Source organism: Anser cygnoides, chromosome 1 (assembly GCF_040182565.1).
Source record: "Anser cygnoides isolate HZ-2024a breed goose chromosome 1, Taihu_goose_T2T_genome, whole genome shotgun sequence".
Taxonomy (NCBI): Eukaryota; Metazoa; Chordata; class Aves; order Anseriformes; family Anatidae; genus Anser; species Anser cygnoides.
Window position 1 is genome coordinate 121,211,441 of NC_089873.1, and position 21,577 is coordinate 121,233,017.

General features: G+C 45.7%; 1 protein-coding gene and 1 long non-coding RNA gene across 2 annotated transcripts in view; one reads left to right on the plus strand and one right to left on the minus strand.

Annotated features, from left to right (window-relative positions):
* TSPAN7 (tetraspanin 7) overlaps window positions 1-13,337 on the minus strand; it is a 93,842-nt gene extending 80,505 nt beyond the window's left edge. The window contains exon 1 of the mRNA XM_048052825.2: window positions 13,155-13,337. Coding sequence (XP_047908782.1) covers window positions 13,155-13,235 — 81 coding nt within the window. The 5' untranslated portion in view covers window positions 13,236-13,337. The remainder of the gene's footprint in view (window positions 1-13,154) is intronic.
* Window positions 13,338-17,425: 4,088 nt separating this feature from the next.
* LOC136786658 (uncharacterized) lies at window positions 17,426-19,986 on the plus strand. The gene is made up of 2 exons (XR_010825920.1): window positions 17,426-19,050; window positions 19,556-19,986. It is a non-coding gene; the product is annotated as an uncharacterized lncRNA (long non-coding RNA).
* The last annotated feature ends 1,591 nt before the right edge of the window (window positions 19,987-21,577 follow it).

The following is a 21,577-nucleotide window of genomic DNA, read 5'->3' on the forward strand; positions in this document are numbered from 1 at the left end:
AGACACACTTCTTCTTGAAGAAATCCCCAGACTAAGTGCTTCCTCTGAGCAATAACTTATCCAACACCCTTCCCCTCACAATCTATTCTAGTTTTCAGTGGCAGCTTGGGAACCTGACTCTGTCTATACCAGCACAACTCAGCCTGAGCCCAAAGAGGTGCTAATGCATTTTTCCTGCACAAGAGCAGACTCCAGAGAGCTGCCATCCTCAAGCAGACTGCACGTTGTAGCCGTCCGATTAAAATTCATCTAAGAAAACTGCCAAGAAGTCTTCACAGTTGTCATAGCATCCATTTCACAAGTAAATTAGAGACAAATTAGTTAAGAAGTCGGTCCAATTCCTAGGAGCACTTGGCAACCTCACTGAGAAAATCTGTGGCAAAATCCACAAATCACAAAATTCTGCGTACTGGTCTTTAAACAGAGCTCCACGTTAGCAAAATCCTTCTCCATTGATGCCCACAGGAAGGTAAAAATAAGCAAACTAGCCTATTCTGAGGTCAACATTTAAACTTGATCCTGCTTGCCACACTTGGTACATACCACAGAGATCACAGATCACAGATGCTGAGCACAAAGAGGATGAGGACATTCCTAAGTTAGCCCACCGTTTCCTTCCTTTGGGGTGAGCGTGTCAACAAATCCTTTTTACTCACCGGCCAAATCATCTTCCAAATTAGAGGCGGATATCCATTTACAGAAATGTGCACTTACTTCCCTGAAGGAAGCCACCCTGCCCAATCCGTGAGGGCAGGAGAGGTGCCTGCGTCGTTCCCAGCTGCTTACACCCATGCAACCGGTGGCACTCACCATGCACTGGCAGCTCTGCTCCCTCTCCCAACACCCTGAGCAACCTGATGTGCTGTTTGCAGTGCATCCTGTATGCGGCTTCAGAATAAAGAAGCATCGCAGCCTGCCATTTCATGGCTCAGATACAGCCAACTGCTCCATCCAATAATTTCTTTCTATGAGCACTATTCATTAGACTTCTCAGAAATACTCCCTGTACTCTACAAGCTACCTTAACAGCAGGGAAAATTCAATTTTTATTTCAACTTGCTATTCCTGCAATTGAAGTAAGATGTCAAAGTGAGCCCTACTATTAATAATGATTACAGTCAGGGGCTTAAAATAACTGATTCAAAACGGTGCCCAGTTTGACTGCCAAACTGTTCCTTAGACATCTTGCTTGACGCGCATCAGTGTCTCCTTCAATAAAATGGGCATAACGACTGTTATTTTTCACATACTACCAGTGGAAAATGAATCTGAAGATTTAGTTTTCCCCTAATTAATTACCCAATGTCTCTTAAGAACAACAGTATTGTAAAAAAAAAAAAAAAAAAAAAAAAAACATAAGGCATGACCATCAATGTTGTCAAAACAACAAACAGACAAGAAAAAAAAAATCTTATTAACCTAATAGGAGCAGCCAGGCTCCATTTTTTTTTTCTGACTTTAATCCAAACAACGTGCACTCTGCCATGCCCTCTGATTCTGGTCATAATACTCAGCATTTATTCACCTACCAGCTGACTCATGCGTGATCTCACAGCACACTATCTCATCAACACATCTACAGATTGAGTATTTTGCTCTCGTGTTTTTCAGTTTAGGCTTTGGTTTTATTGAAGTTGCAATATTTTACACACAATTCTACCTCCTTTGGCGTCCATCTAAGCTCCAGTAGAAACGCCACCGTGAAGAGGCCCAAATCTTCTTGCAGAATGGTGCTGTGCTGCAAAACCGAAGGGCAAACAAAACAAGCCTAGAGACCTAAGGTAGAACGTAACAAGTCTTCCATCTTGACAGTTAAAGGGAAAAAAAAAAAAAGTTTATCCTGCTTTGATATCCAGCACAAGAATGAGTAATAAACCTCCCAATCCCAACTCTAATTCTGCCATTGACCCTTGAGGGAAGCCATGACAAGCCACAGGCTGTGTGCTGCAATTTACTAATCAAGGTTGGCTTTGGCAGATGGGCCTTAGTATCACAAGCCCCAACAAACTGAGACACCACTGACTATGTTATGGATAAATATCTTCAAACTTTGGTGTGCTAATTCCACAACTACTAAATTGACGAGCCTCCTTTGTTTTAAATGAGTGATGTTATCTTCTCTCTACATGGCTTTGTGACTTCCACGTCATCCTCACGAGCAATGGACAGCAGGACAGAGAAGTTCTATGTTCCTCAGAAACCACACAGATAATGCAAAATAGTCTGAGTTAGGAACAGAGCAGGTACCAATGGCACCGCAGGTTTAAGATCACATTTACCCACTTTATTTTGAGGCAAAATAAAAAGGAGCAGGAGTGAGTTATGGGAACTCTGTGGTATCCAAGTCAGAAGAACATTCTGTTTCTCCATACCTGAATATTAACCATGAGAGAGTTTTAAAAACAATCAGCTAACCACCTAGGACAGTCTGCTCATATATGGTTCCCACTGATTTTAAGCAGAGCAAGATGACCTTGCAAGATATTTTATACATTTCATATGGACAAGCCTCTGTCTACCCACACACAGTCATCAACCTCAGCTGATTTAATTCTTAAAATGTCATTTCACATCATATGCTTTTGCTTAGCAGTACAGCACTAGTACCAGATACAGAGCAAATATGCTTTCAGAAGGCAAATGTTACTGCTAACCAAACTCTGGCTCGGGTGTACAACTGGCCTGATGAGGAATTGTGCTAGAAGAAAAAAGGTTAACTGTCTGTTTCTCATCAATGATGTGGTTCTTCTATCATTACCAGCTTGAATGTTTGCCTAAAAGCAAAGATTCTGCACAGAATTTTGAAAATTTCCCTGAAATCCTTCAGATGTAGAGGCCTGCCATATTATGTATTTTATAAATTCAACAGTGCTGGAAAAAAATAGGAAGTCATTTTGGTCTAACACCAGGCATGAAACAGCAAAGCCCAACATTTCATGAAATTAAAAGAATAAATCAACTTAGTGGTTGCAGCTCAGCTGCATTCTTGATCATTTCGGGACTGCACTGTTCTAGGAAACAGCCCAGCCCCTTACTTTAATACTGGATATCCTTCAGGGTGCAGGGATGAATCCTTTCTGGTCCCTTGGCAATCTGAGGTCAATGACTGAGGGGGGAGGGAATACTTTAAATCTGATACTTCTGTTAAAAAATAGCTATGGAGCAACATGCTCAGGTTTCAGTACAACAGGGACCCAGTGTGTTTTAAGCTCAAGAGCATACGTCTCTCTGCATAAGTACTGCAAGTATATCTTGCCTGCTCTCAGAAACTGAGGCAACTTTTCCATATCATTTTGGACAATTTCACCAGCTGAAAACTCTCTCTCCCACAGACATTTCTATTTTAAGCACAACTACGTTTCACGAAAGAAAGCAAGGAGCTGTTGCCTACAAAACACAAAACTCATGGAAGTGGGAGGTTTTATTTTTGTTGCTGGTTTCAGTTGAAAAAATAAAATAGAGAAAAAAACAACACATAATTGTGGGATGCAACACTCCGTTTACGACCACACTCCGTTTGCCCAGCACATCTCCTGCAGCTTGCCTCTCCTCAGGATGGCGAGCACCGTGGTACAGCTGAGGTCCAAAGGCTGCTTGCTCACCCCTGGGCTGTGGAAGGGACCATCTCATCCCATCTCACACGCCTGTCCTGGTCAGCACAGCCAAGGATGCACCCACTGCACAGCACAAGCATTGCTTTGAAGTAGCAGAAACAAAGGGAAAAGACTTGAAAAAGAACATTTTCCCGTAAGAAAGTATTTACCTACAAGCCCGCAGGCAAAGAAGCACCATCATAGACCATCCTACCAGGAAGAGGTTGCCCAAACACTCCTAGAGCACCGCAGAGGTGCCACACATGCCCAGCAAGTGCAATAAGGCCTTGCTGCCTCCTAGAGAGGCTGTGCGCTGCCTTAATCTTACCAACCTGGACAAAAATAACTCAGTAATGCCGCCCCTGCAAACCACATTTTTTTTCCTTCTTGAAAGGTGTGACCTTCTGTCAGTACATCCTGATCCAACCCCTCTGCATCACTCCTTGCTTTATGAGAACAGGTAGCAAGGAATAAACTTGGGCTTGGCCTCTATGCTCCATGAAACAATACCAAACCACTCCTGATAGCCAGCTCCCCGGCGTCCTGGGATCCTGATTCCTTCCTCACGAGTCTTTAAACTGCACTTGCATGTGACTGAAAGTCTGCAGGTGAGGCATAGATGGTCTGTAAGCTGCTCGGGGATAAGGGAGATCAATTTAAGCCTTTACGTCATTTCGCCTGCATAGTTTAACTCAGCAACTTTTCCTAAAGCATACAAGAAAGAGAAGCTCAGACCCAGACAACACGGAAGCTGATCTCAACATTAGCTAGCAACTGCAAACTGTATCTGCATCAACTGACTTAAAAAACAGTATCACTTAATTGTAAACAGAGAGGAGGTAAAAAAACACCTCTAAACAGACAATAATATCAGCTGCTGGGTTCCTATCAGACATAAATTTTACAGGTAAATGTAACCACACACTGCAATCAATGCATGCCACAGAGCAGGAACTATCACATGCAGCACAGAGCAGCTGCAACAGCAAAAATGACCACGTCACTGAGAAGCAGAAATCAGGCTGAACTTCAACATACTGAGGCTAACTTACTGGTGTTTTGGTTTCTTGTTTGTTTTCAAAGGGAAACAGAAGTGACATGCACTTAATTATGTTATAATTCCAAGCCTAATTAGAGCCATTTAGATGTTAAGTACTATTGAAGTGAATAGCATGCAGAAGGATTGAGTGCCCATCTTTTCTTCTGTTACTACTTGCCTAGGAAGTGTCCTCTCTTATATCTTAACCTATTCTTGTGTCTTAACCTCTTGTATCTCACCCTAATAGAAGCCGCATTTTTCCTGACAGATTTCTGGTGTTTTGTCTTCTGATGCGGTGGTGGTTCAAGGCACTATTAGGGAACAAAACAAAACAGAAAGCATGGGATACTTCCCCCCACTTTCACCATACTGGAAATTTGCACTGATCCTCAATCACACGTAGCTTTTGGAGTTCCTCCACACCTGTTTCCATGAAGTATGTATAACGTCCTTCCTATTTTCTTTGGTGGGGTCAGAGCAGAGCATCTGACCTTTCACACTCTCCTTCAAACATGCACAAAATCCCTGGCATACGTCGCTGCAGACTGTGTGAGGCCTGCAGGCGCAGGCTCCCCATGGCTGCCATGGACTTCCCTCTCTGGTTTGGGCCCCAAGCCCCGGCCATGACTTTGAAGCAAAGGAACTCCACACATCATCGAAAGGGCAAGCCTTGGTTCTGCCTCGTTGGACTGATTTAACACAACCCGTGACAATTGGTGATCCTATAAAAGTGGCCTAAGTTTAAAGTCTAGGTCCAAAGACGAATGTCAACATTATCTGGAATATTCCGGAACTTCTTGTCTCTTTGAAGATTTTGAGGGGTTTTAGGTCTTTTTTTCACAGACAGGTTCCATCTCTGAGAGGACTACCTCCACCAAAGATTTCAAGTTTTGATGCAGCTCCCATTTATTTTTATAAAAAATGACAAAGATGACTGTTTTTTTTTTTCATATTCCATTGCCAAAAATACTGAAAGGATTCTTCTAAACACCTCAAAGTCCCTGCCAGAGACCAACCCATTGGAAACTCTGTCCAAATAATAAACGTCTTCAAAAGCTACCAAAGGATTAAATCAGCACAGTCAAGCTGAAACTTCAGTTGCAGGGAATGTATTTAGGTCCTTGCAATAAGAGTAATTTCTAGTGTACTGGGGATTAGCTGTAAACATACCTTGCTGGAGGAATTTAGCACAATTTTCTGCTTCCATGTACTATTTCCTCTGATGCGGTACTTATGATCTGGTCAGGAACAAGATCCTGAGGAACTTGCTAGTTTCACCTGTAACTTCAATCCTCTGGCATCAGCAGACGTGAGCTGCCTGTTTCTATCCAACGGCATTCAAGCCCAGGGGATTATCGGGGGAGCTTCTGCGCTTTCCAGTTTTAGGGAAATGTAGGGGCTCCTCTTCCTGTGATATTCACAGGGTTTCACCCTCTCCTCCACTCTCATCTTTCTCTGCTACACCATGCACACACACCAAATTTCACCTTAGGTCTGCTCCCAAGATCCACAGACTTTTGCAAATTAAGTCCTGCACCTCGTTATGTCAAAGGAGCGGTGACTGCCTGAGCTCCGCATGGCAGGGCAGGGAGATGGGGATTGTGGGGAAGGGGAGCGAAGGGGGGGCACTCGCTCCTTTTAAGGATTTTAGTACTGTCCCCAGAACTATATATATGGAAGAAGAACATCTGGAAAACATCTTGCAAAATGTTACAGGGAAAATACAGCAAAATTAATATTAACAGCGTATTAACAGAATCTCTTGGGTTCTTTTATTGCAGCTCCTAAAAGTCCTGTGGCCTACTCCCAGAGCTCAAAGAAGCAGCTCAGCTATGAAATAACGATAATCCAGCAAGACACAAGCATGCCATGCTTCGTACTGTGCTTCAGAGGCCCTTTAGTACACAAGAAATTTAAATGCTTCGCTCTCGTAACCCAGAACTGCCATAAAGACACTCTCTGCAGAACATGCAAGCCATCTGCCCACCTTGGTGAACGAGAGCTAAAATAGGAAAGAAGCCTGCTCCACAGATATGAAGGATTTGTTCTCTGAGACATGATTAAATACTAATTAATAGTGATAAGCCTAAAGAAATGGCACTACGCAAATAAAAATGGCTTTATGGTACCTGTAATCTGCTCCCTACGGTCTTCTCTGGAGTATCCTTCTAAACATTTGAGGTTTTCTATGCACTGAGGTCAACAAGATTTTCACCCACAGATTTAGTGGATGAAGAACAGATTCAGTAAGTACTGCAGTAAAGCTAGCATCTCTGTAACAAATCACATTGGACTTAAAAGCATGTGGAAGACTGAAAGAGATGTTTCTACAAGCTTACATGCACAAACAGCCTCTATAGATATTCATCTATTAACTCATTTGCACATAAATTTGTAGGACAGTTGCAACAACAGAAGAAACGATGATAAAAATCCAGGGATGAAGACAACTAACAGTACCAGGTAATCTAATTTACTTCCCTGACAGCACAGGGAATTGATAAATAGTCACATAATGAGAGATCAAATCGGATTCTTGGATCCATTTTAAATTCCCTAGGTTTATCTATGATAATTGCCTCCATTTCCTTGACAAGCCAGTCTGGCATGAACCAGCATCCAAAAAGAAAGGACTCTATTGCTTTCTTGACCAAAAAGTACCAACAAAACCTCCTGAGTACTCTTCCCTAGAATCTGTATAGAAGCTATTTAGACCTTACAGCCATTTGCTTAGAGCAGGAGCGAACAGTAAGCAGCAGAAGTGTTTGCTACACAGATAGCAGTACTCCACAACACCCCTACCCCGTCACCTGCAAAAGAGCAAGGACTTCTGCCACTGCTTGTTTATGAATCCACCCTACGTCTCCTGAAATATAATGTAAACACTTCAAGTCCAGCACTATCCCTATTCACCAGTCCAAACTGATCTGTTATGCATAACATTTACCATCCCCAAACTAGAGAACTGTCCAGATACACACACCAGGATCACGGTGTAGCAGGTAGCTCATCAAGACAGCATCAGAGTTACACAGACAGCAAGGGAAGAAGGAGCGTTTAGCCAACAGCAAAGTCAACTACACTCCTAAATTAGGTTTTCCTATAACACTAATTTGCACCACACATGCATTTTCAGAGCATGAACAGGCATCAGCAATGCAAAAACCACATGGATTTACCAAAGGATCTGCTCCCAAATAAAATCAACTAGACTTGGAAAAGCAATTCTCTGCCAAGAAGGAGAAGGACGTTAGGTCTGGAGGCCCAGCAACCTCCTCCCAAAGCCCTTCCACCCAGGCATCACCAGAGGCCGGTGGGGGACCACCAGAGCACCCCTCCTGATGCAGCCACACAACTTCTTGCAGAGTCCAAGCCTAAGTCACAACTTTTTCTTTTCTATTTACTCTCACTTAACAGAGTTGTCATGCTGGCATGGCTCTCAGGTTGGACTGCAATTAAGGGGCTTTTATGCAACAGTTTTAATTAAAAGAAAAAAATCCCACCCCAAACCCCAAAGCTAAAACAAGGTGGATGAGTACCCCAACAGGGAACCTAGAAAGCTGATTCTGGAGCTATGTTTCTAAACACCATCTACTCCTTTTTTTTTTTTTTTTTTTTTTTAATCTAGTTATTTATTTAACCAACAGAAATCACCTTAGGCTGTGCTCACAAGAAAACACCATTATCTTTAATCTTTCATGTATGTCATTATGTGAATGGAATGGGAAACAACCAAATTAGGGAGGCAACTGCATGAGGTTTGTGCCCAAACAACAGAGCACATCAAGTCCACCAACCTGCGGATAATGTGCATTTTTGAAAGAGTGATTTTCCTGGATTTCAGATAAATACGTACAAAAAACGAAATTTCTCTCCAAAAGTAGAGTAGCTTTGCAGTCAACAGAACTACCAAAAGACACAACAATCTAAACTACATGGGAAAGCTAAAACATTTCCCAGAATATTTCCTTTATAACTGTTCAAGCAATTAAAAAATAAATAAAAGAAAAAATATAAGCATGATGAGAGAGATTAAAAAGACCGGATACATGCACAAACCAACGCAGAAGCACTGAAAAGAAGTTCTGGGGAGAAAACTGGTAATTCTAATAACCCAGCTGGACATTCATAGTAAAGATGACTAATGCCACTAGTAACTCAAAGGGACACACAAAGTTTTATAATGAACAGTCTGAACTGCTGTATTTGAAGATGGGTCAGCAATTCAGCCATAAATTCGCATTACAGAGCAGGCCATCACGCTTGATCTTTGTCTCGGGCATTTCCCACAAAACGCCTTTGAGCTCTCAAAACCACACGCGAATGCCACCTCCTCCAAACCACTGCAGCGTGAGGATCGGGTCGGTGCAGCGGTGTCAGAGGAGCCCCAGAAGCTGACAAGGAGTGGTGAAGATGGCCCCGGGCTGCTGCCAGCCCTGGTGGATGTGGAGGGAATGAGGAAGATGCTCCCACCCCCCCGCTGCTGACCTCCTTTTCTGGGAAGCCTGCGAGAAGAGGGAGACGCAGGGGCTGCTCTTCCAGACAGAATCCCCCAGGCCCCTGTAACAGCAGGGAGCATCCCTCCTCACGGGACTGAGAGCGTTTTACTTCACAGGGCCATCTTCTGGTGTAGCATCCCTGTGGCAGCTGGAGGAACTGGCTACCAGGAAGTTTAATGCTATGACAACAAGTAATTCCAAGCTATCCTAAAATGACAGTGCTGGCTGTGGCCTCACAAGCAAGGGACACTTGCCTCTCCTGCCACACTCCAGTCCGTGGCTCTCCTGTGACCTGCTAACCTCCACGGGGAGGTACAAGGACTCACAGGTCCATTTTCTAATCAATTAGAACTTGGAAAACTAAACCGCTGTTTTGCAAACAGCTACCTTAGTCTCAATTTTATCGCATTTCAAAGGGCAAAACAAGTTCTAAGAACCCAATTTAGTATCTCAAACATTGATCGTGGTTTGAAGATGCTCTTCAAATCAGTGAACCGCCTTGCAAAATATCTGAATGGAAACTCTACTTGCATGCTCTTATTGCGTTAATTAACCTCAAGAATCCCCCATACCAGCAGAACAGTATGAACAAAGCACTCATTTGAGTGCCAAGTGTCTCACAGGACCTCAAATCAGAAGCTAATCACCTTGCTACGGGGTCTGTTTGGGACAACAATAAGATTTGTGTACAAGAGGAAAACCATTTTCTGCAGAGGTATGACTTTAAGGACCAGTGGATGCACGCCTAAAGCTCCTTCTCAAAACACTCTGAGGCAGGCTGTTAATCTGATAACACAATATATTCCAAAGCCTTTACGATGTCACACTAAGAATACATACATTTTAAGACATCACTCCACTGAAGAACTAGATAAATAAAAGGTTTAAAAATGTTGTTCCCATATAGAAAATACACTTCGAATTCTAACTCAAAATTCATCTTCCCGTAAAAATAAGGCAGGTGATATCTCAGATTTCTATGCAAGCAATTTATGATACCCAAAAGGAAAAAAAAAAAAAAAAAAAGCTAACAACCAAGCAGTGTTTTTACTGCCTTTTTTAATCTACTGGTTCCAAACCAGATGCATTCGGTACAGCATTCTGATTAGGAAAAAAATGGCTGTTGAATTTTTATTACTACGTCCCTTAAGGAGCAAAAGCAGTAACCCTAGGCATTTAATGTGTACTATGAATAACAATACATACGAGGACATAAAAAGCTTGTTATCTCTGTTTATGGAATTTTTCTACCACGTTGATACGTTTATAGAAAGAAGTTGGGAAATACGGTGAGGGAGAGGAGAGAAGGCTATCAAAATAACAAATACTGTTAAATAAAACCTATTTGGAAATGAACAAGCTACGCGGTACGAAACATGAATTAGCTGCGTCTCTTCATTACCACCCTGCAGCTCCCATGTAGTCAGCGAAGCCTCATTTAATGCCTCCACTAAAAGCCTTCAGCAACATAGATCTCACCCACTGATAGAAAAACGCAGCTCAGATTTAACCCTGACAAACTATCGCTCATGATAGGCACAATCTGCGCACACAGATTTTCTTCTTTCATACTCAGTCTCAACACAGAGAGTTCCTTTCCGGCGTTTCGAAGCAGCTCCCTGGATTCAAAGAGGAGCCTTCCCTCCTGGTCCCCTCGCACCGCAGCCCACAGCCACCCGGCCAGACACCCGAAGGGCTCCCATCGCACATACCTCCCTGCCGCGGGACCAGTCTCCGTGCGTTATACTGCGACTCCATCCCCCAGCAAGAGAAAACAGGGAGCTCCTCGAAACCCATATGAACTGCAGCTAAGCAACGCAGGACTTTCTCCTGCAGACATTGGTTTACAACCTCCCCAAAAAACATGGGGAAGCTGTCAGGTAAAAAAATCTACAGACCGGCCATTTGCAGCACTGGTTTGTTTTGCTTCCAGTATCTAGATAAATCCAAGAAATCAAATTTTAACATAGCTCCTTTTGTTGAACCCTTCCCGTATTTTCAGCTTTGAGAATTCATGGGGACCAAGTTTCAGTTACTCTGGCTCTGGAGCCAGTAGCATGTGAGAATAAAAAAAAGACCCCCCGAAAATAACTGAGGGGCACTGAGACAGTGCTGCACATCCCCCGGCTCCCAAACTCACTTGTAAAAAGAAAAAGAGGATACAGCCAGAGAACACCATGTTTCTGCCGGACTCCTGGCAATAGGTGGGCCTGCTCCAATTTATATTAAGTGGGTCGATTCAAACCCCAAAAAGGGGCCAAAAGTGTGAATCAGTTTTTGTTCTGCCATGCTGAAAGGGGGGACCCATGACAAAGACTTGGGGTCTGCTGTCAATTACTCTCGATCTTTACCAAGCCTTTTGTTGTCTTCTCCCACTGAGATCTGTGTAGGTTCCCCTAGGCTGGTGCCCTGGGAAAACAGATGCACCACAGAGCAAGATGGAAAAAAAGTCACTTCTTTTTTGCAGGTTTCTGTCTCCAACTGTTCATTTTCCTCCTCCTTCTCCAGGCTCGAGGAAGGAGACAAACAGACAAACTGACAGCTGTCAGGCTTTAAGTGCCTCAAGAGCCACTAGTGGGCCATGCCCTTGGGGAAGACTGGGATGCATGGGAGCCTGACAGCCTCTTTAGAGGAAAGGGATTTGCACTAGAGCATCCCACCAGCACAGGCTCACCGCTGTGGCCCAAACCGGAGCTCAGCTGTGTTATTTACCCTGCGCAGTCCCAGCTGTCAACCTGGCCTGGCATCAGCACAGCCTGCAGCGCAAATGCCCTTAGCCAGCTGCTTGGCTCCACGTACAGTTCTCTCTTTTTAAATGAGATTAGCCTTCATGAAATGTGCTGGCTCAACGGGCACGACGATTTAAGCCCTCCGTTTAGTCGGGGAGTAATGGATAACAGCGGTCACTTTTAAAGAGACGTCATTCGTAAAGACACCGCGAATTCACCGGAGCTCCTGCAGCTGCTCAGTCGTCGCTGGAAGAAGAGGGGCTTCTCGTAGAGCCGCCGGGATCGGAGCGCGTGAGGGGGTGAACCCCCACCTTGTGGTATCTACATAAACTCAGCAGCCTGCCTACCTGCGGCCGGCAGCAAGGACGTCAACACCAAAATCCAGCGGCTGATCCCAGCTTCCTACCCACTTCAGTCATCGCACTGCGTGGTTACCACAAGTGTTATAAAAAGAAGGGTGGGTGTACTAAATGCGTGTGGGGAGAGGGGGGTCTACACCGCAGGATCCTGCCGTGAGTATGGCTCAGCACAATGACTTTTGGTTGGTTTGGGTTTTTTTTTTTTTGTTTGCAAAAGCATATGGAGTCAAACCGGACAAGTCATAGAGGATATAAAGTATTACGGTGATGCACAAGCAAGGCTTTGTTGGGAATAGATTTTTGAGCAGAACGATGAAGGTCCGAGTCACCCCGCTTCACTGCCGCTCTCCCCAGCACCGAGCCGTTACAAAAACGCTCGGCGTTAACCAGCCTGCCTTGCTGGCAAGCGACGAATTCGCTCCTCGGTGATGCGCAGCTGCCGGTCCCCGATGGCACACAGCGGGGCCGTTCCCCTTCGCCGCCGCCGCCGCGTTCCCACTAAAAGCCCCTTTAATCCCCAGATCGCCGCCCCAGCGCGCAGCCTTGTGCCGGCGCCGCGCTGAGTAACGGGCCGGGACGCCGCCAGCACCCCCCCCCCCGCCGCCGGGGCTGCCCGCACGACCCCCGCCGCCCCATTAATGCATCTGGGTCACCGGGGCGGGCCGCGGGGGGCCCCGCAGCGGGTTACGAAACGCTGGGTGGGCACCGGGGGGGGGGGGGGGGCAGCAAACACCGACGGGGGGCTCGGGGTAGGGCCGGGGGCCGGCGGCTTTCCCCCGGGGCGAGAAGGGGCGGGGGGGGAAAGCGGCCGGGGCACCGCGCGGTGGGCAGGTTGGGGCTGCCGGGGGGGGGGGGGTCGGCTCGGCACGGGGGGAGGGAGGAAGGGAGGGCAGGAGCACGGGAGGGCGGCGGCCGCGCGGCCGCGCCGCACTCACCCAGAAGACGAAGGAGTAGATGATGAGGAGGGTTTTCAGACACGTTATCACGGGTTTGGTCTCCATTCTCCTCGATGCCATAATACTGAGATCCCGGCTGCAGGCTGGGCGCGGGAGGGAGGGAGGGAGGGAGGGAGGGAGGGAGGGAGAAGGGAGGGAGGAGGCGGGCGGGGAGGCGGAGGGAGCGGGAGGTGAGCTCAGCGCTCGGCTCGCCCCGCCGCGCGGCTGCTCGCCGCAACGCCCGCCGACCGCAGCCTCGCCCGCGGCCGCCGCCAGGGGGAGAGCGGCGAGAGGCGGCCCCGGCCCCGGGGTTGCCCCTGAGGGAGAAAATGTCTCCCGGCGCCACTTCCCTGCGGGGGATGAGGAGCTCGGTGCAGAACCTGAGGGAGCAGGGCTCCTCCCGGACACCTCTCGCCTTGGCAGCTCTTGGGCTGAGGTTTAGTTGGGCGGGATTTATGGGTGCTGCCTCACAGGAGCAGGTCGGGAAGCTGGGATGCTGCTGGGGCCAGATCCCTAACCTCGGCTTCGCCACAGCCTCAAATCTGGACTCTGTCCGAAAGCTCTTCTGGGCATTGAACCCAAGCCTAAGCTGACCAGAAGCCTCGTACCAGAGCTTCAGCTGGTACCGAGCTGGCTCGTCTCGGCTGGGCTGGGCTGGGCCCCAAATGGCAACACATCCCAGAAAAAGGGCCCCTCAGGAGCGAGCCTGCAGCTCATTACTGTCACAGCAGCTGTCAGCTCACTGTGGCACCCAGCAAAGGACGGGCGGCATAGAAATAACCATATTAGTCTAGGAGAAGAATGGAAAGGGAGACGATCCAGCAGACCCTTAGCAGCACAACAGCTTGGATCTTGCCTGCCTTCCTTGGATGGGGATAAAAGGGGCTGGTGGTGTGGCTGCCACTGAGAAAAGCTCGCTCAGAGCGAGTGTGCACATGCACCCCGTGCCCACGTGCGCCTCAGTGACCAAAACTGCTGCACCCAGATCACGGGCAGGTGTGAAGGGAAGGCTTTCGGGTTTTCCTTTCCACAGTTCAGGAGGGTTTGTGTGCATTGAAGTGAATGCCAGAGTACAGCATGCCCCTCCTAAATGGTGCGCCTGGACACCCCCAGGGCAGTGCTCCAAGCTATACCTCCCACTGCATTAAAATCGAAACAAGGTCAACCTACGCAGCATGTCTCCTCAAGCTACAGAAAGGTGTAGTTCACACAGCTGAGACACATCAAGGTGATAAACCAGACGTTACCATTCAAGGGACAATGTTTAGCAACAGGGAGAAAAGAATGGTCCCCAAGCAAGCGCTTTTGTAATACGCAGAAGTTTCGCAATGAAGAATGCGGCAAGATTTTGCTGGGTTTGACTTATGGCTTTAAGAGTTGGTTATTTTAATGGATAGCCTACTGTTTGCAGAAACAATGAAGGCATTTAAAGGATGCTTGGAGGGGGAGCATTCTGCAGGAGCTACTGTTTTTTGAAGCATTCACCACTTTTGTGGAAAATTTGTATGACAGATGCATAAATCTTTGTTGACTTGGCCATTAAAATGTAAATAAGTGCAGTAACTGCAAAAAATTATATTGACACTAACAACAGTTATAAATATTCACTGTACAAAAATTACTGTAAGATTTTTGACAGAAAATAGCTAAGCAAGAGCAGAAGAGATTTAATCTGCCTGCCCCTCACACATGGGCTTTAGAAAAGATAAATGCTGCTGTCACAGGCTGGGGGACAGTTACCATTTATTTTGGTAGCTATGGTTGTATCTCCCCTCCCCTTCAGGTGTTTTTAATAAAGTACAAACAAAACATAATATCAACCAGAATTTACATATCCACCCAACAGAAAGCTATCTTGGTAGAAGCAGATTTTAACAAGGGTGACAGCTCACATTTTTGCCGATAGCCTGCCATTTTAGCCCACTCTGTTTTGTAGTGCCTAACTTGAGATACTTCAGGTGTCTGAGCTTAACCTTAGGCATCCTGAGAAGTGTTGACCATTAAAATATTGGCTTCCATTGCATGGCAGAGAGCAGCACAGACTAAGTGACCTTTTTTTAGAAGCAGGTGTCTCCTGCTTCCTGGGACTATCGTATGTGTCTTCTATTTCACATCCCAGGGGAAGAGGTACAGCTTAGAAGCAGAAGAGCTCAGGGGAAGGTCAAGCTGATTTTGAGAGAAACATCAGTCCCTGAGTTTTCTCACGAGGATATGTCAGGGATTCGAACTCCATAAATGCCTACAGAGCCTCCCTTTCCAAGGTTGTTAAAACCCACAGAAGGTTTCAAGCCCTTCCACCAGGGAACCAGAAAGAAAGCAGAGGTGCAAGGAGTCCACGTCAGGCAATGTGGCTCCTTCCTCCACAAATGTCAGCCCGTGCTCCTCGAGGGGACGATGTCCTCAGAGGTGAGAAACAGAGACTCTGCTGTCTCCACCCTAACCTACAGTCTCTTGCTCAGACTGCATTTGGAAAAGCACTGAACTGCTTTCTGACATATGGTGAAACAGCATAAACTTTATTGGATGTAGATGCAAATTTTGGATTAAAAATGAGAATGTCGGAACAGAGCTGGGCATAAATCTGTCTGGTTACAGTAAATACCATTAAAATGTGACAGAAGCACCAAACCATCAAACATCTTAGGCTTAAATGGAATTACTGAACAAGTGCTGGCCTTTAAAACAAGTTTACCTTTTAAAATTATTTTATTGTATTTTTGCAGATTTGGGAGCGCTAAGCGTTTCTTGAACAAAGCCAAAGCGAGTCTTTCTGAAGCAAAGCACATTTTCAGTGCTGAAATCTGTGTTTGCAAAGTTAGGAACATAATTGCTCTTTACATCTCCCTGTAGAGAGAACATTCTTGTATTTATTTGAAAAAGGACATTTTTGCCTAGCTGTGTCATTTGAAAAATATTTCTTTAAAACACCAGCAGTTTGCAGGGGATTCATCTGACAGTCAGTGCCTATGAGCTCCTTTTTCTTCATAATGCACAGGGAATATCCTCTTTCTTCATAAGTCTTTCTGCAGCACATCAGTCTAGAAGGAGCTACAACAGGGAAGCATCACATTATAGAAAGCAAAGATGAAAACTTTCATCCTTACCTGAACCTAACATTGTTTATTTGATGGTTAAATAGCAAGTTTCTGGGGAAAGTGATGGGAAGATGTAAGCAGCCATTGCATCAAGTGTAATAAGGCCTAGCACCTTTCTGCGGTTACAGCAGGTGTGAGGAAATCCTGTGCTTTGTTCTCTTCATGCCCACTCTGGCCTTCCCCAGATTCCCTGTGGTGCTGTTTAAGGTAAAGACTGTCACTTCTGCCATCCTTTACTGGGCATTTAAGCTTTCAATCCATACTTGATTTGGCCTCTGCTGATAACCAGCAGTTTGGTTTGTATTTTAATCCTTCTCTTGTTCCTTCTCCCTCCACATCACCTGTCAATGGCTGTCCTCAGCCAACCAAATCTTCATTGCAGATTAAAAGATCAGCTGTTTGAAACAATGCAGAAAGCAGAGGAAAAATACAAGTCCAGCAATTCTGTAGCACTTGTGTGTCTCCGGTAAGTTCAGATAGCTCTGTTCAGGCCCCATGCAGACCTCTGTGTTGTACTTTGGTCTCTTAAGAAAGCAGAGCTCTTGCACAGCAGCCATAGCTTTACATGGCTTGTAGCTGCCTACTTTTGGCAGGTGCGTCAATGAGGTCAAGCTGTCAGGCCCAAGCTCCAAAATGAGTCTTATAAGGAAGCCTCAGGCTTTATATATTGCCAGGGAAGCCATGGAAGGTATGCGGCCAATCTCAGAGAAAGATTTGTCAGAAGAGAACCCGTAAATCAGGAAATGCAGTGTTGATGAAGTCAGCTGAGGTACCCCCCCCTTTAAAAATGACAGATTACAAAGATTTAGTCTCCTGCAGCAAAAAGACAGTGGAGCAAATATAGACATCATCTTTCGTAGCTTGGCAACAGGTATGAGTTAGGATGAAACAAATACTGAGCCCCGATTTAGAAAAAGGGGCTTTTGGGATGGCATTGCTTTATTGAGAGACATAATGCAACCTACAAATGATGAGCTAGTAGTATGTGCTTACAGAGAAAGTAGAGGTAATGCTAAGAAATCTGTTTAGAAAGTGTTAGGGTGCTTTACAAGAATATACATCATCCTTTATGAATGATGCTTAGTAAAGTAAGGATTATGTTGTGCCAGAAAGAGATGTCAAGGGAATAAGAATTGAGAGAAGTAGTATTATGAGAGAAAAACAGTAAAAGGAGTGAACTTTACACCTCTCACAACTCAGACTAACCTCTTATAAGATAAAAACTGGTACCGATGTTGACAAAACTGTATTAAAGGTTGCACCTTGCAGCTCCCATTCTGAAACTTTAGCAGGTTTGTCTCCAAAGCCAACCAGTTGCTGCTCTGTAATGTATTTGAACTGACATATTTTCATTTTCAGTATTAAAGATTCTTGTATTTCTATTCAGTTTAGTATAATTCAACTGTTTATTTATTTATACCATATTATTTTGGGTTTTGATGTTGTTGTTTTGTTTTTCTTTTGTTTTGTTTTTGCTTTGTTACATGGTTGTGAAGTTTTGGGAAGGTTTTAAGTCCTCAGTATGAGGTTTCTCTAGAGCAAGTTTTTCAAACTCTTCCAGTCCACACTTTCGTCAGCTTTGAAAAGGCCACATACGCTTTTCTTTGATGTTCCTCAATGGGGAGGAGACCCTGAAATCATGGCCCATTCCTACCTGTTTTCCCTGCCTGCTTCCAATCCCCCTTGTAAATAAGAATGCCCATTCTACACAATTTTAGGGAAACCATTGGTAACACGTGTGTGAAGGCAGGAGAAAATGTGGGGTGGAAGGATGTCCTTCATCCCATTTACCTTCAGAGCAGGTATAGAATATCTGGCTTTTTTCAGTAATGTCAGTACAAATATGCTTTTCATAAGTTTTCCTATTTCTCAGCAAATAGTTTGATTTGAAAAGGGAAGTTTCTAACATTTTTTGTAGGCAGGGAATCCTGATGGCCTGTGATGATTTTCCTGATTACTCCAAATCTGTGCAAAGTGTCCTCTCTGAAGGGAGCAGAACAGAAATACATTTTTGACTAAGCATAACTGTCATAACAAGATAAATTAAGATCACCATCGTTTGCAGAGAAACATTGTAGGACTTTGGGTTCTTGGAAAAGATTAGAGGTCAGAAAGCAAGAAAATACACAACGAATATATCTATATTATTTCAGGAGAAGCATTATTATCTCTTCAGATTATGTTAGTTTTGACACATGGCAAGAAAAATGGAACCATGAAAGTTTATAATCTTCATCTTTAGCAACCAGCTGACAGACAATTAACGTTGCACATTTTCCAAGTCACTCAGATTGGTTTATCACACTTTATTTTCTCTTTCTGTCTCTCTCTTTTTTCTAAATATATAATTAATTTATCTCTTTGTAGTTCTGAATACCTGCACTGGATTCTGCCCTGATATCCCTGGAATACCTAGAAATATTCTTGAAGTCGTTAGGTAATCTACAATTACCTTGGAAGGAATTATATTATTTCTTCTTTTGAACTACAGTATGAGGGTTAAGAAGCATCTCTGAGGTCCTCTTGTCTATGTTTTGCAGTTATTTAGCTTCTGTCAAGAAGGGCAGGTGGAGCAGCACCTTAAAATTTCAACACTGCGGTATTGAAAATTGTTAACATTTTCCTCCTTTTCCCATCTTGACAGTGCTGTGACTTGTGTTCACTAGGTTTCTCCTGAGTCTGCCCTGAATTCAGCAAATGCAGGGAGAACTTGGGAGCCTGGCCTGTTCTCCAGGGTAAAAGGCTGGTCAGCCTGACCATCTGCAAGATCTGCCCAGCCCCATCCCAGCAGCCATCAGCAGGTAGGCAGGGTAACAAACCAGTAGCCTAGGCTGCTCCTAGTCTGTTTCTCCAGCTGTGGACGTGGGATTATTTGTGTGAACCATATTTGTGTCAGCAACCTTTTGGCAGTGGCCACTCCAGTTACAACTGCTTGCATTTGCAGTGTTTTTCCTTTGGTTTTGGAAAAGTCTTATGTTCCCCGAGGCTTGTTTCTCCTTGCATGCTTCTCCTGGTTCTTCTTCCAGAGGAAGGGAAACTATAACCTGAGCCTTGTGCGGGTATTAAAGCAGAAAGGCAATCCTGAATGTCCACAGTTTATGGATAGTGGGATTGGGAAAGCTCAGGTGTAAGAGAGCTAATAGACTGTGTACTTTATGGATGTTGCAAGACAGAGGTCATGATGTGGAGCTTCCACTGAACTGGAAAGCATCATTACATTAGTGTGACAAAACAGTGTAGGAGGAGGAGAAGCAAGGTAGGAAGATGATCATGTCGGGGACCTGCTAATTATGTGGTTAACTTCAGGATACAGCTGGCTTTGTGAGACCCAGAGGAACCCTTACTTTATACAATATGGAGGAGCACAAGGAGCACTGCGTGGAGAGTCACAGAGGCCACGTCAGCCCGAGAGCTCTTTCATAAACAGCCATGCTCAAGGTGCCAAAATGAGACCATGCAAGCAGTGAAAGGAACTTCGAGCTACAGTGCCGTGGTTGTTGCCTAGTGATGGACAGCTAAGATCCACCACACAGCTCTCTCACTCCCCCTCCTCAAAGGAAACGGAGAAAATATGATGGGGAAAAAAAGATTGTGGTTTGAGATAAGGACAGGGAGATCACTCAAAAATTACCATCATGGGTAAAACAGACTCAGTGTAGAGAAATTAATGTAATTTATTGCCTATTACTAACAGAGCAGTAAGAAACTAAAAGCAAAATAAAGACACCTTCCCCCCATCCACTCTCTTCCACCTCCTCCTCCCAAGTGGCGCAGAGGAACGGGCAATGGGGGCTGCGGTCAGTCCCTGACACTTCGTCTTGGCTGCTCCCTCACGGTCCCTCTCTGCCCCTGCTCCACGCGGGGTCCCTCCCACGGGATGCCGTCCTTCCCGAACTGAGCCTGCGGGGGCTGCCCACAGGCAGCAGCTCTTCCAGCACTGCTCCCACACGGCTCCGTACCACGGGGTCCATCCATCCCCCAGGAGCAAACTGCTCCAGCACGGGTCCCCCACGGGCGGGCGGCAGCTCCCCCCAGACCCCCTGCTCCTGCGTGGGCTCCTCTCCACGGGCTGCAGCTCCGGCCCGGGGCCTGCTCCTGCGGGGGCTCTCCATGGGCCGCAGCCTCCTCCAGGCCACATCCACCTGCTCCACGTGGGCTCCTCCACGGGCTGCAGCGTGGAGATCTGCTCCGTGTGGGACCCATGGGCTGCAGGGGGACAGCCTGCTCCACCGGGGGCCTCTCCCTGCACAGGCCGCAGGGGAGCTGCTGCTGCCTGCCTGGAGCACCTCCTGCCCTCCTGCTGCACTCACCTGGGGGGCTGCAGGGCTGGGTCTCTCACATGTTCTCACTTCTCTCTCCCAGCTGCTGTTTCATGGCTTTTTTTTCCCTTCCTTAACTCTGCTCTCCCAGAGGCCCACCCAGCGTCGCTCCCTGGCTCTGGCCAGCAGCAGGTCCCTTTTGGAGCCGGCTGGAGCTGGCTCTGCTCTGACATGGGGCAGCTGCTGGGCTCTGCTCACAGAAGCCACCCCTGAAACCTCCCTGCTACCAAACCATTACCTCGTAAACCCAATACAGTTGCATGAATTTTAAGCCAACATGTTTTCTCTTGATGTGTGGCCTAGGTTTCTTTCTCCTCCTTCAACGTTTCCTCTTTATGCATTCAGAAAACAAGAGAATTGATTTTTAAAGTAGCCAATTATTTTATAACAGCGTAGTAGTAATAAAAAGAGAAAATATTACCACAATTATGTAGTCAGCATGTTTTGTCAAATGGAGTTAAGCTATGTAAAGCAGTAACATTTAAAAAACAATTTATTACAGATAAAGTATACTGACAACAAATCTTAGAACAAGAGTGATATTTAGAACATACCTTCTGCCCAAGTCAGTGCCAGTCTAGGTTGAGATCTCGATTTTTAAGGACAGGCTGTTGTGTGTTACACACAGGTATCTGTTAGACGAACAGAGAAAAGTTGCAGCTCCAGCTCAGAGGCCCAACTAGTGTCTCTGGAGCAGGCTCCTTCCCGGTGGTGCTGGAGAATGGCACTGATGGGACGCTGCTCACTCAGACACTGCTGGTTTCTTGGATGAGTTGAGAGGTGGATGAGAACAACTCTTCCCTTCCAAAGGATTTTTTGCTCTGCACCTACATCTCTTCCTTCTTGTTATCTTAGAGGCACTCTTTGCTTATCCTTCTCAGGTTCCTTCAGTGAGCAACCTCATTTCTTCTACAACCAAAGGACAGTTTACTGAGCTATTGTGTGTAGAGCTGTGTGGAGCTCCAGTCCTCTAAACAGAGGAGCAGCAAACTGTGGGGGGATCGACCCA